The following is a 14,028-nucleotide window of genomic DNA, read 5'->3' on the forward strand; positions in this document are numbered from 1 at the left end:
CGAGGTGCCACGTAGGAAATAAAGGGGTTTGAACCTCACTTTCTGGTGCTCCCATCCCAGGATGCCGGCAAGAACAAGCGGTGAGCGGGTCAGTAAAATCGACTAAGCACATGGAGCCCAGTGACGCTGGGGGGGACGGCCCAAGTAAGCGGAGCGTGCCACCCTGCCTTCCCAGAGGGCAGTGCCATCCTCACTCCACAGAAGCAGAGGCGGCGAGGGTCTGGGCCGCTTTCTAAAATACACGTGATTACTCCGTGCTGCCTCCCAGTACGGCCGTCCCCTCCCGGTCCTGTCGGGACGCTGCCCACACGAGCAAGAGCACGCCTCTTGTTTATCTAGCGGGAATGGCGAACGTTGCATGAATCAAGTAGAACCCACGTTCCCTCCCCACCCCTTGGGAGAGGGCGGGGAAGCTGACATCACCGCTCACCACGGCCGGAGCTCTGCCACACGCATGAGCCGAGACGCTCACAGCTCTCGCCGAGCGGGACACCGCGCTCCCACCTGCAGTTTCTGCTCCCTGTGGGTCGTTCTGGCCTAGCAGGACGGGTGCAGGGGTGAGAAGGGGTCTGAATTTAAATTCTGGTCCTTCTCATTGCCAGGCTATCACACAAATACCTATATTCGAGATACGTTGGAAAACAGTCTGAAAAACAAAGCGTTCGTTTCAGGTAACAACTTGTTAAATTTGCAGTCTCTTGACGTCAGAGAAAGCACACAACTGCATAATTGTTCTGTTGCTTGTTTTTTCTTCAACACAGTGAACGGAGACAGAGAGCAGACCATATTCACCAAGTTTCTGTCTACTGACCAGACTTAAAGACATCACCATATGTGCTGTGTCACCTAGACACGCTGTATAATGTGAGACAGTCTACCACATGTCCCTCACTGAGACTATGTGCCACAGCATATGTAACTTACGGTGCTACACCCCATTTCCATTCCCTTCGCAACACGTGCACATACAGTGTATCTGAACAAGCCTGCGGTCCACATCGCTGTCCCGAGCCCACGTCAGTCTGGGGCCCACAAGCCCATTCGCCAGGACAGCCACGCTGTCCCTCAGCTACAAGGGCAAAGCAGGCTCTCTCTGCACCTCCCTGACAGGGTTCCGTCCATCAAACCTCTTCCACTCAACGGCCACACACCCGAGTGTGTTTGCCGTTTGGTTTTCAGCCAACAGTCACCACGCAGAGGTCTACAGGACTCGGTACTATTGAGCGAGTTCAGGCCCTCTGCCATGCCTCCAACCAGAACTGAACACCCTTGTCGAGAGAGTTACCCCACAAGCCCCCACCCCCACCCCCATCCCCCGCCGTCGCAGCGCAGGAAGACTTATGCAGGAGAATGCGGTTGGGCAATTGCAAAGTTCGATTATGAAAGGACAGCTCATTTCCTTCTTCTGCAGACAAATAAATGAGAGGATCTGAAATGAAGAGTCCAGGGGAGAGCCCCCACACCCCCCCATTAGAGCTGTCAGCCCTCCCTCCCCACCTGTCTGAGCCGGCCAGCCCCCACCCACCCCCATTGGAGGCCACCAGCACCGCCCCCCCCAGAGCCCGCCAGCCCCCCCAGCCCACCAGACCCCACACTCCCCCCCAGCCTGCCATCCCCCCCCGTCAGACCCCACCAGCCCCCACACTCCCCTCCCCAGCCTGCCATCACCCCCTCGGCGCCCACCAGATCCCCCCCCGTCAGATCCCACCAGCCCCCACACTCCCCCCCCAGCCTGCCATCCCCCCCTCGGCGCCCACCAGACCCCCCCCCCGTCAGACCCCACCAGCCCCCACACTCCCCCCCCAGCCTGCCATCCCCCCCCTCGGCGCCCACCAGATCCCCCCCCCCGTCAGATCCCACCAGCCCCCACACTCACCCGCGTTGGAGCCGGTCAGGTTATACCGCGCGTTCAGCTTCTTGATGATGTTCTCGTGGATCTGGTACCACTCGCTCTCCGTGTTGCACCTGCGGAAGCGTCAACACTCGCTAAGCGCCGGGTAGGGGACGGGACACGCCTCCTACCTTCACGGCGCGCCTGCTCTCTGGCATCACCGCCCAGCGCGCCGCCTGAAACCCCCACGGAGTCCCCAACACCAAGGGGCTGTCGGCGAGCAGGTGCCCGCCTATGGCGACGCATGGCTGCCCACCTCACGCCAGAAACACCTGGGAGGAACAGCGAACTACCGGGAGGCCATTGCCACATCACTGCGCGGCGGTGTGACACGGCGCCCGGAAACACAGCCTGGTCCCACGGGCACTCGGGACTGCAGTCAGACTGTCCTGACTCCAGATCTGGTTCCCGCTCGTATTCGCTGGGCATCTCTAGGCAAGTGCTTTGGCCTCTCTGTCCCCTTTTGCATAAAACTGAGCCAACAGCTTCAGCTTTGTGCACTTTTTTATAACGGCAAAGTCATACGTGTGTCGTGTTTTTAACACCGTTCTCTGCACAGCAAGCACCCAGGACACCAGGGCACTATCTGGATTCTTCCAGGTAGGTTATGTTTTCTGGCCACCGGCAGAGTTTGGAAGTAAGACGACCACGGCCTTACGCCCCGCCCCGGAAGCGGAGGGCTGCCATGGGATACAGAATAGCGAGTCTCACTCCCCACCCCCAGAAGTGTTCAAGTTGAAAATCGAGGTCATAGATTTGACCACTTCCTGAGAAAGATCAAGAGCCTTTCCAGCCCCACACCACAGGCTGTAGATAAATCTTTGTCTGTTAATTAGAAATGGGTGGCTCAGGTCCCGGGGGCACTGGGCGGAGAATGAATAAAGACATGAAACCCTGCAGCAGTGATCAAAACAGCAACTGGCCATATGTGTCTCACAGGGTCACTCGTGTTACCTCCACACATGAAGAAAACTATTAGCATGCGCTGGCTGTACTCACTCAACAGCCAGAGCAGAAAACTGAAGCAATCACTCCGGAGGCGGTCAGTGGTGGGGTCTGCAGATCGGGACTGTGGACGCCCCCCTTCCCCATGGGTCTGCTCTGAGCACGCCACCGTGTCACCTCTCAGTGTCCGAACCCATGGGGAGGTGCTCCAAGTGGGCTGACCCCAAAACATGTGCATTGTAAAAATCACTTACTTTAGGAATCGGAATACAGTAAGTGATTTTCTTAGTGCAATGTTATGAGTTGAATTTGGAACTGTGCCCCCCCCAAATAATGTTAAAGTCCTAATCCCCAACACCTCAGAATGCAACCTGATTTGGAAACAGGGTCTTTATACAAACAATCAAGTTAAAATGAAGTCATGAGGGGGGTCCTAACCCAATACCACTATGTCCTTTGTCCTTATAAAAGGGGGACATGTAGACACAAGGACAGACACACCCAGGCATCCACACATGGAGAGTGTCACCTGAAGGTGACGCAGAGACGGGGTGACGTGTTTACCAGTCACAGAACACTGAGGTCTGCCAGCAAGCACCCACAGATGGCGAGAGAGGCAGGGGACACAGCCTCCCTCACCAGGAACCGGCCCTGACCGAGGACCTGTGGCCCCCGGGACTGTCGCTCAAGCCTCCCTGTTTGTGCTGCTGGGTGAGGGCAGCCCTCGCACACGAACACCGTATGCAGTAGGAGGGAGACCCTAAGCTTCCTTCTCCTAATCCTCGTAGGAGGGAAACCCTAAGCTCCCTTCTCCTAATCCTCGGAGGAGGGAAACCCTAAGCTCCCTTCTCCTAATCCTCGTAGGAGGGAGACCCCAAGCTTCCTTCTCCTAATCCTCGTAGGAAGGAGACCCCAAGCTTCCTTCTCCTAATCCTCGTAGGAGGGAGACCCTAAGCTTCCTTCTCCTAATCCTCGTAGGAGGGAGACCCTAGATTTCCTTCTCCTAATCCTCGTAGGAGGGAGACCCTAAGCTTCCTTCTCCTAATCCTCGTAGGAGGGAGACCCTAAGCTTCCTTCTCCTAATCCTCGTAGGAGGGAGACCCTAAGCTTCCTTCTCCTAATCCTCGTAGGAGGGAGACCCTAGATTTCCTTCTCCTAATCCTCGTAGGAGGGAGACCCTAAGCTTCCTTCTCCTAATCCTCGTAGGAGGGAGACCCTAAGCTTCCTTCTCCTAATCCTCGTAGGAGGGAGACCCTAAGCTTCCTTCTCCTAATCCTCGTAGGAGGGAAACCCTAACCTTCCTTCTCCTAATCCTCGTAGAAGGGAGACCCTAAGCTCCCTTCTCCTAATCCTCGTGAATTTATTTTGCAAACCACTGCCAGAATTTCTGAAGAACAAATGAACTCTGAGAAGATACGACAAGTTAGATTTTCAGTTCACAAGGGGGTACTCGACACAGTGGCCGGTCTGCCTGACCGAGAAACCGTCCACATTCTCGGTCCTCGGTTGCGCCGTTCCTCTGGCCGGCACACGGTGACTGGCGCCCTCCAGCAGCGGGGCCCCGGATCTCCGAGCAACCGAGGGGTGGCGTCCCTTGCCCGCCCACTGCCCACGTACAGTAGCACCGATCAGGGAGGGGGCCACGCGCCCGCCCGCCCCACCCCTGCCGCGGGCGCCGTCCTTACATGTAGACTTTCAGGACGAGGTCATCCTTGGTCTCCCCGGTCAGCAGGTCGGCAATGCTGAGCACTGCGCAGCCAAAGGGCCGGCGGTACTGGACGCTGCAGGCGTTCTTCTTCTCTCCGGCCCCCATTCGACCTGGGCCGGCAAAGAGCAAACAGGGTCCATGAGGCCAGCGGACCAGAACGACTCCACCAGACACACGCACAGCCACCAGCCCGCCCACAGGAGCTGGACCGTACTTCTCGCTCCGTAAGACGCACCTGATCCTAAGACACACTTAGGGTTTTAAGGAGGAAAATAAGAAAAAAAAAATATTCTGAACCCAATGGGGTTTTAAAATATTTAATAAAATACCATATTTTTCGCACTGTAAGACGCACGGGCATTTTCCCCTCCACTTTTTTTGGGGAAAAAAGTGCATTTTTATGGAGCAAAAAATACGGTAATTGGCGATGGAAAGGACACCGGTGTGAGGCAGCCTGGGGTGCCGCTTTTGGTTCAGGATGCTCCTCTGCGGCAACCTCGCCGTGTGACCTCGAGCACGCGGCGTCCACTCTGGGCATCAGCTCTCATCCATCGAGGGAGACCGGAGCTGCCCCCATGCCTGGGAAGTCGCCCCCACAAAGGTTCGTGAAGGAGCCCCAGGGTGGGGCTCAGGTCAACAGAGGCCGTGAAGGTACCTCTTTCGTTTTTCTGCTTCAAAAACTTTCCACGGTGCCTGACGAGGTGGTGGCGCAGTGGATAGAGCTTCAGACTGGGATGCAGAGGACCCAGGTTCAAGACCCCAAGGTCGCCAGCTTGAGCGCGGGCTCATCTGGTTTGAGCAAGGCTCGCCAGCTTTGAGCCCAAGGTCGCTGGCTCAAGCAAGGGGTCACTCAGTCTGCTGTAGCCTCCCGGTCAAGGCACATATGAGAAATCAATCAATGAACAACTAAGGAACCACAGTGAAGAATTGATGTTTCTCATCTCTTTCCCTTCTAGTCTGTCTGTCCCTGTCTGTGCTCTTTCTCTTTCACTCTGTCTCTGCCACACACACACACACAAATAATAAAATCAAATAAAAAAAAATAAAAAAAAGAAATTTCCACGGCACTGAGAAGGCAGTCTGAGGCCAGCCCTCTTCAACTCTGGGATTAATAACAGTCCCTAGTTCTGGTCAGATTGCTAGGGAAACTATCTAAGCCGAAAGGTAAGAGGGGGGATGAAATGATTTAGTGACCAGCACAAAGCCAGAAGGGGACACTTGGAGATGGACAGCAGGACAGGCAGGAGGATAGGATATAATTTATTTATCTTCTCTCCCCCCTCCCCCTTCAGTCAAAGGTCTGGGCGTAAGTTCCAGGGCAGGGTGCTTCCGTCTGGCTCTCTGTAGCCAGAGAGGTCAGCATGCCCCTTTCCTGCTAAAGCAGGTGCAGGAACATTCTAGAAAAAGGATCGGCACCTGAGAGACAAGAATCCCCCCCACACACACCTTAACGTCCCTGCAGCCACATACTCTAGACTCCACACTCGCAGGGGTCTCTAAACTTTTTACACAGGGGGCCAGTTCACTGTCCCTCAGACCATTGGAGGGCTGCCAAATACAGTGGTTCTCTCACTGACCACCAATGAAAGAGGTGCCCCTTCTGGAAGTGCAGTGGGGGCTGGATAAATGGCCTCAGGGGGCCGCTTTGCGGCCCGCAGGCCGTAGTTTGGGGACCCCTGCACAGCTTTCTGAGAGGCCTTCCCTTCAGCCCTGCCTCTCAGGTCCACGTCTGCAGTCACCTCAGGGAAGGACTAACCTGACCCAAGCTTGGGGGGCACTGAATGGGGGGGCAGGGGTAATTTCTGATTCAACCTTCATTCTGACAACTTAGTGACCATAAACATCTTCGTAAAAAATGCAATAACTGACCAAACGCCACAGCTATGAAAGGCAGCCCTGTGGCCAGTGATACCATCCAAGCGGTTTCCTTGGCAACAGCCCTGTGAGCGAGGGACAGAGCCGCCCAGACCACGGGCCAGCAGGCCACTGCGTCTCTCGGCCACATGTGGGTTTGTACCACAAAAACCTGTAGATGCCTTTATAAAAAAAAAAAAAAAGTCCTGAAAGCAAGAGTGATTCATTTTTTTTTTCCTCTCCATACTGAAGCAAATTATACTCGACTCTGAGCAATGTTTACATGAAGATATCCAAACAACGCATTTTACACGGACAATTGATATTACACATCGGAACTAAAAAAAAAAAAAAAAAAAAAAAAAAAATTTTCACGCAAACAATCGCGTAAACGGTGGCCTGGCCACCGCCCCGGGGACAGGCAGAGGCTTTGTCTCCTCAGCACACAGCAGCCTGCACTCCGACTTTCCTCACGTCTCCAGAGGCTCCTTCCAAGTTTTGTTCCCACATATTCATTTGTTGAAGAGAAAATTAGAACAACACAAACAAACAAAGAACAGTTTACTTTATCAAACTTCTACTGCCCCTCCAACATAAAAATAGCCTAAAATAAAAACAAGTGTTCAGAAATAGATTTTTTATGAGAAAAGAGAGAGAGAGAGAGAGAGAGAGACTCTCTGCTGGAAGGGCAACCTGGGTTACAGGACCTGTGCACCTGTGGTTGTCACGCGCAAGAAGCAAAGGATGAGAAAAATAAACTCCGGGCTGCGGGCTCCCTGGCGAAGAATCCCTCTCCTGAGACACTGCCCAGGTGAGCCGGCCGGCAAGGACGCTGACGAGAGGGGCCAGCGTCACCGTCAGCACCAGTGCCGCGGGCTGAGTGTTCGCAGGAAAACTGTGCAGGCTCTGCCACCCCTCACTCCGTCTAGCTCAGGGGTCCCCAAACTACGGCCCGCGGGCCGCATGTGGCCCCCTGAGGCCATTTATCCGGCCCCCGCCACACTTCCAGAAGGGGCACCGCTTTCATTGGTGGTCAGTGAGAGGAGCATAGTTCCCATTGAAATACTGGCCAGTTTGTTGATTTAAATTTACTTGTTCTTTATTTTAAATATTGTATTTGTTCCTGTTTTGTGCTTTTACTTTAAAATAAGATATGTGCGGTGTGCATAGGGATTTGTTCATAGTTTTTTTTATAGTCTGGCCCTCCAATGGTCTGAGGGACAGTGAACTGGCCCCCTGTGTAAAAAGTTTGGGGACACCTGGTCTAGCTGCTCCGCCATAAAATACTACTTTTAGGGGCGTTTCGTGTATAAAATCGAGGGGACGCCCAGAGTGTGTCCAGCAAGGTGTGGAACGGCACATTACACAAATGTGCCCAACAGCCCAGTCAGTTTGCACAAAGCTGGGCTCAACAAAGGCGGAGAGGCTAATTTTCCCCTGCGGGACTTGAACAAGCTGATGACACTTGGGATAAATTACACGGGACTCCGTGTTCCGGAACCTTTCCCTGCGGTGCCTTCTGCAACAAGATTCCGCCGCCTTCGTAAGCTTGGAGGAAACTCAGCCCCCTAAATGTTTCATGTACGTTGTGAACAAAGAAACTAGAATTTTAAAAAGACAAATACAAAAGGTCTGGGTCAAATACGGTGAGGGAGCCCACGAGAAGAAAAAGGAACACAAGAAGTGACGTGAGGACCCGCACGGAGACAGAACCGAGACTGGGCAGGCGGCGGGTGAGGTGGCTGCACCCGAGTTCTGGGAGGGCTGGGGGACACTTCCCAGGTTCTCTGTGCTTCCCGGATTCAGATCCGGCTTCGACGTGTTTCTGAGATTCAGACGGCACACGAGTCACAACGACAGAAACCTCCCAGCGCACCAAGCGTCACACCTACCGATTCGGATAATGTGCACCGTGATGTAGATGTCCCTTCGCAACTCACTGCTGCCCAGATCCTGCCAAAAAAACCCAAAAACAGTCAGCTTACTGCCAGGCACGTAATTTATCTGGAAGCATTTAAATTTTTTTTTTTTTTTTTTAGAGAGGATAGAGAGACAGAGAGAAGGGGGAGGAGCTGGAAGCATCAACTCCCATATGTGCCTTGACCAGGCAAGCCCAGGGCTTTGAACCAGCAACCTCAGCGTTTCCAGGTTGACGCTTTACCCACTGCGCCACCACAGGTCAGGCTATCTGGAAGCATTTAAAGGGCACAATGCATTATTTTTACACAAAGAGACCTTACGGAGCAGCTATATCTGCTCCAGCACTTCCACCTGTGGGTATCAATCCAAAGAAAATTCAAAGCACTAATTTTAAAAAGATAGCTACGCCCCGATGTTCTCTGCAGAATTATGAGGAAGAGCCAAGACATGAAAATAACCTCCATGTCCATCAGCAGATGAATGCATCAAGGCGTGGTCCATGTAGACAACGGAATACTATTCAGCAATAGAAAAGAATGAAACCTTGCCCGTGGCAACAACACGGATGGACCTACAGGGAATTAGGCTGGGTAGAATAAGCCCGAGTAAAACAAATACTGTACGATCTCACTTACGTGTGGGATCTGAAAGAAGGAAGACATTTATAGACAAAATGAAGCAGAAACAGATCTGCAGAGACAGAGACAAAGCTGGTGCCTGGCAAAGGGGAGGAGAGGGAAGGGGAGTAAAAAACAAACAGACGATACCTAGCTTAAGAGACCACTACTGCTTGACTAGACAGTGGCGCAGTGGATAGAGCATCGGACTGGGATGTGGAAGACCCAGGTTCAAGACTCCAAGGTCGCCAGCTTGAGTGCGGGCTCATCTGGTTTGAGCAAAGCTCACCAGCTTGGACCCAAGGTCGCTGGCTCAAACAAGGGGTCACTCAGTCTGCTCAAGGTCATGGTCAAGGCACATATGAGAAAGCAATCAATGAACAACTAAGGTGCTGCAATGAAAAACTGATGATCGATGCTTCTTTTCTGTCTCTGTTCCTGTCTTTCTGTCCCTGTCTATCCCTCTCTCTGACTCTCGGTCTCTGAAAAAAAAAAAAAAGACCACTATTGCCAACAAACAGAGAAAGCTTCAATTTTTTTTTAGTGGGCCTCATTTAAAAAAAAGAGAGAGAGTTGTGTTTCATAGCATTATGAGTAGTGACTTCCCAAAGATTTACTGAACTTTCTCTAATGTTGTTATATTACCTTTCTAAATCAAATTTAGGTGTTTATTGCAAAAAAAAATCAACACAGACATTGTTATTGGTATTTTTATAGCAGAAGGCTATGTTTCAAATCCTGTTCTAGAAATATTACAATCGCCTTTCCTGCAGGTATACTGACATCAAATATACTGCTCACAAAAACTAGAGGACACTTCAACATGAGTACGAAGGGATCGAATAGCCCCTATTCCTTGTGAGCAGTGTCATGACTAAAAGGAGAGCCCGCTCAGGTGTCCACCTGTCACTCACGCTTCAAACACGTACTGAGTCTGTGCTAACCGTCCAACGCCCCGCTGAGCCCCGTCCCCGCATCATCAGCTCCCATCCACAGGAAGGGACGTGGGGGTAGCCCTGAGTCACAGGCTCAGAATCTGGGTGCCACCATAACCGGCGTGTTATTTACTAACGTGAAGCAAGTTCCCCATGCGCGCCCCCCACAGTCTGTTTATGGCGTGCAAGGAGAGGGCGCCGCCCCCCGGAAGAACCAAGGTCCACTCACCACAAAGAGAGAGCAGTGTCGTTCCGGTTTCTCGGGGGCTTTGGGGAGCCCGTTTCTATTCAGCCTCAAGAAAAACCTTTCGCTGCAAGAGAAAAAGATGTTTACTGACTTACAAAACTGTTTAATCCAGTTCGGGCCTGAGCACGTCTCTAGGCACTCTTCTCCTCCCGGGGGAAGCTCCCGACGCATGAGGTCACTCGCTGGACATCAAAGGGGCTTCTAGAAAGTACACAGAAGCACCCCTGAGCGGATCAGCATTTGTTTCCCTTCTGATAAAACTGGCAGAGGCAGGAAATCGGACACTGGAAACCTAGACGATTTTATTAACCAATGTCACCTCAATACATTTAATAAACAATGTTCAAAGTAACTTTCCAAAGAGTAGAATAGGTGCCCATACCAGTGGTATCATTGTTATTATTTTAAAAAGAGAAACAAACACCCTGAAAGAGAAAACACATCCCGATGTGTTTTGTGTGTTGGCATCTAAGACATTATTTTTTTTTTTTTTTTTTTTTTTTACAGGGACAGAGAGAGAGAGTCAGAGAGAAGGATAGACAGGGACAGACAGACAGGAACGGAGAGAGCTGAGAAGCATCAATTATCAGTTTTTCATTGCGACACTTTAGCTGTTCATTGATTGCTTTCTCATATGTGCCTTGACCACGGGCCTTCAGCAGACCGAGTGACCCCTTGCTCCAGCCAGCGACCTTGGATCCAAGCTGGTGAGCTTCTGCTGAAACCAGATGAGCCTGCGCTCAAGCTGGCGACCTCGGGGTCTCGAACCTGGGTCCTCTGCATCCCAGTCTGAAGCTCTATCCACTGCGCCATAGCCTGGTCGGGCATAAGACATTTTTTCATGTCTGTGTCATATTACTTCATTAACATCATACGAGGACGCAGTCTGCGTGCTGTCCATCCCCTGGAAGGCTTCGTATTTTTATGCTCTCATAGGTCTATAGTCCAAAACACGGAAGGAGGACCCAAGAAATGAAACTCGAATTTTCTTTGTCCCACAAAGAAACAGAAAATCCCAAACGCCCCCACAGAACCTGCACTTCAAAGCACAGTGCCATCCAGCTCTTGTGCAAACACCAAAGGATCAGACACACAAACTCAAGTCAAGGAATACTGTGAACACCGTGTCAATCCTAGGTCGTGTGTCACACCATTTATTTATGTCCAAAAAAATAAAATAAAATCACTACCTACCCAAGAAAAATTCATCTGCTTGCTGGCAGGAACTTTTTTAAAATTTTAACATCCTGCTGCCGATGATCGAAATCACATGTCTGGCTGCCTCGGCCAGAGAACACCCAGCCCACACCCAAAACACGGCATTAGCACAGGTGTGGCCTTGGCCTGTGTCGCATCAGCCCAGGTGACAAGCGGGGCCAGCCAGAGAGGGCACCGTGCAAAGGTCCAGGTCTGACCAAGTGTCTGTTCTCACTCATCATTCAACCCTGGCTTTAATTAACGGCCCCATCATCCAAAATCTCTCCTTCAGGGGAGAAATGAGAACCGTACTCAGACCTCCAGGGAAGCAGGTGGATTTGAACTGGACGCCATTTCGAAACATTTTTATTTATTGTCTTCTGCGGTCTAGATCTCGGGAGATGTATTGAAGACACTCGACCACCTGACTTCCCCCACCCCCTTTTCTTACACTCTGCCTATTTCTGACCAGTGTGTTTCTACAGGGTCATTTCCACACCGGACACCCGTGTGTCTCTCCGCAGAGCGGCGGCCAGTGAGGTTTAAATGAAGAGACTATAAACTGCTGTAAGGATTCTCACAGGAATCGAGAGTTCCCGCAGGACGGCGGCTCCAGAGCGGAGGCGGACATGACAGACACAGCTGAGGACGCGGAGTTAAATTCATCTTCCCCAACTGTCACCTCCTGGAACTCGGGGAAGCGGACTGGCACGCTCTTCACGGGGAAAGAACACGCACTGGTACCTCGAAGTTGAGCTGTGCCTGCTGAGAGGAACTGTGTGGCGACGCCTCTGGAGATACTATCTCGGTGGGAATTCACCATCTGACGGGTTCTAGGGGCTTTACATGGATTGGGTCATTTTATCCTCACTATGCGCCCTTAGAATAAAACCGGTACATTACACCCATTTTATCGACGGGAAGACTAAGACAGAGTGAATCGTCTTGCCCGAGATCACAGAGCTGGTGCACGGCGGGCGGGGCGGCCAACCCGATCCCATCCGTTCAGATAAAACCTCCGCCTCGTCTGCATGCTCTCGGGTCAACTCCTTCTCTGCTCCACAGAAATACTCAGCAAGTGTCTCCACAATATGGAGATAACGGAGAAGTCGTCCCTCTGCCTGTGACAGCCACTGACCCAGCGCAGCCCAGTTCCCAGGGTTCAGGTAACTCCCCTCTCCCTGCCGCTCGGGGAGAAGGAAAGGAGTGGATGGTTCGATGTAGCAGGTTTCAAAGTGGTCCCTGGTTTAAAATTGTTCCGTGGTAGTGTCTTCAATGAAACACGCCACGAAAAACGACCTGGGAAATACACTGCGTTACTGAACAAACGAAGAACTTTAAATCTATTTCAGACCCTGGTTTCAGCGAGTCCCAACCCAGTTCCTGGGTGTGTGACAGGTGTCTGGTTTTCCCTCTCAGTCCTCCGTCACCTACGACTACAGAGTGTTTGTTGACTGTGGTCTAGCCCCAAACACAAGGGACCCCTCCCCTTCTCCTGTATCGTGGACAGCATGCTCTCGGTGTCTGGAGGCTGGTCCTCTGAAACCCCTACTGAAATACCGGAACCAAATTTTATATCAGCCTCTGACAGACCAGTCTAAAATGACGACTAGCAAGGAGATTGCTATACAAAAGTCAACAGCAGGCATCCCCAAACTATGGCCCGTGGGCCGCATGTGGCCCCCTGAAACCATTTATACAGCTCCCGCCACACTTCTGGAAAGGGGGCACCTCTTTCACTGGTGGTCAGTGAGAGGAGCACTGTATGTGGTGGCCCCCCAACGGTCTGAGGGACAGTGAACTGACCCCCTGTGTAAAAAGTTTGGGGACCCCTGGACAGGGTGTTTTTAGGTATTAACACCTCAACTTGAGTGGTGCTATAAAATGCTGTTCTGTAGCTGTAAGTTTCATACACAGTGTGGTAAAAGAAACAATGTTCTCTATAGTATTCCACTTTGGAAACAGACCCCTGTGGCTCCGACACTATTTTCCATTCCACGAGCCTAGACAGAATCCTGATTACGCAAGGATTATACTACATCCTTGCTGCTTCCAGAAAGAATATCAATATGTACAGAGCCAATCACACAGCCCTGAGCTGAAGCACATCTTTAGGGGGAGATAAAACAGAGCGGAGGTGGGACCCCCGAGAAAGAAGGCATGTGTAACGTCTTCTAAACCAGACTTCTTCGAAAAGAAAACAAATGCTTGCTTGTGGCCAGTTTAAAAAAAAAAATCCTTTTTACTCATTTGGTGGCAAGCTGTACAAACTTAAAAGTCAATGTTTCTTCCTATTTGGCTGCTAAGCAACCACGTCCTCAAGAAATAGCTGAGAGAGAAAAAGGAACAATGCTGTGACCTATAGCAATGCCTTTCGGGATCTTCGCGGGACGGATGCCCGCGACACTCAGGCCGGTCTGGAGAACAGCAGAACGTCCACGCCTTCAAGGCTGTGGAACATGTCCACAATTCTCTCACACGTCTGTGGCCACACGCAGAGGTAAGTCTGACTCTCTCCTGCACGTCGAAGACTAGTATCTGTGAATTTATAAAGTGTCCTAGGATAAGACCTGCACACCTCCATCACTTCCCTGACAGGCTTTCCTAATCTTAAAAGGTTTGTGCCCTGGCCAGTTGGCTCAGCGGTAGAGCGTCGGCCTGGCGTGCAGGGGACCAGGGTTCAATTCCCGGCCAGGGCACATAGGAGAAGTGCC

The 14,028-nt window shown here is 51.7% G+C and overlaps 1 protein-coding gene across 4 annotated transcripts in view; it reads right to left on the reverse strand.

Annotated features, from left to right (window-relative positions):
• DOCK4 (dedicator of cytokinesis 4) overlaps window positions 1–14,028 on the reverse strand; it is a 348,503-nt gene that overhangs the window by 155,175 nt on the left and 179,300 nt on the right. For all 4 annotated transcript variants that reach the window (XM_066238295.1, XM_066238296.1, XM_066238297.1 and 1 more), the window contains exons 9-12: window positions 10,100–10,181; window positions 8,291–8,351; window positions 4,522–4,654; window positions 1,877–1,965 (exon numbers count right to left, since the gene is read on the reverse strand). In XM_066238295.1, the coding sequence (XP_066094392.1) occupies window positions 1,877–1,965; window positions 4,522–4,654; window positions 8,291–8,351; window positions 10,100–10,181 (365 nt within the window). The remainder of the gene's footprint in view (window positions 1–1,876; window positions 1,966–4,521; window positions 4,655–8,290; window positions 8,352–10,099; window positions 10,182–14,028) is intronic.

The sequence above is a fragment of the Saccopteryx bilineata genome, chromosome 7, assembly GCF_036850765.1.
Source record: "Saccopteryx bilineata isolate mSacBil1 chromosome 7, mSacBil1_pri_phased_curated, whole genome shotgun sequence".
In the NCBI taxonomy this organism is placed as follows: domain Eukaryota; kingdom Metazoa; phylum Chordata; class Mammalia; order Chiroptera; family Emballonuridae; genus Saccopteryx; species Saccopteryx bilineata.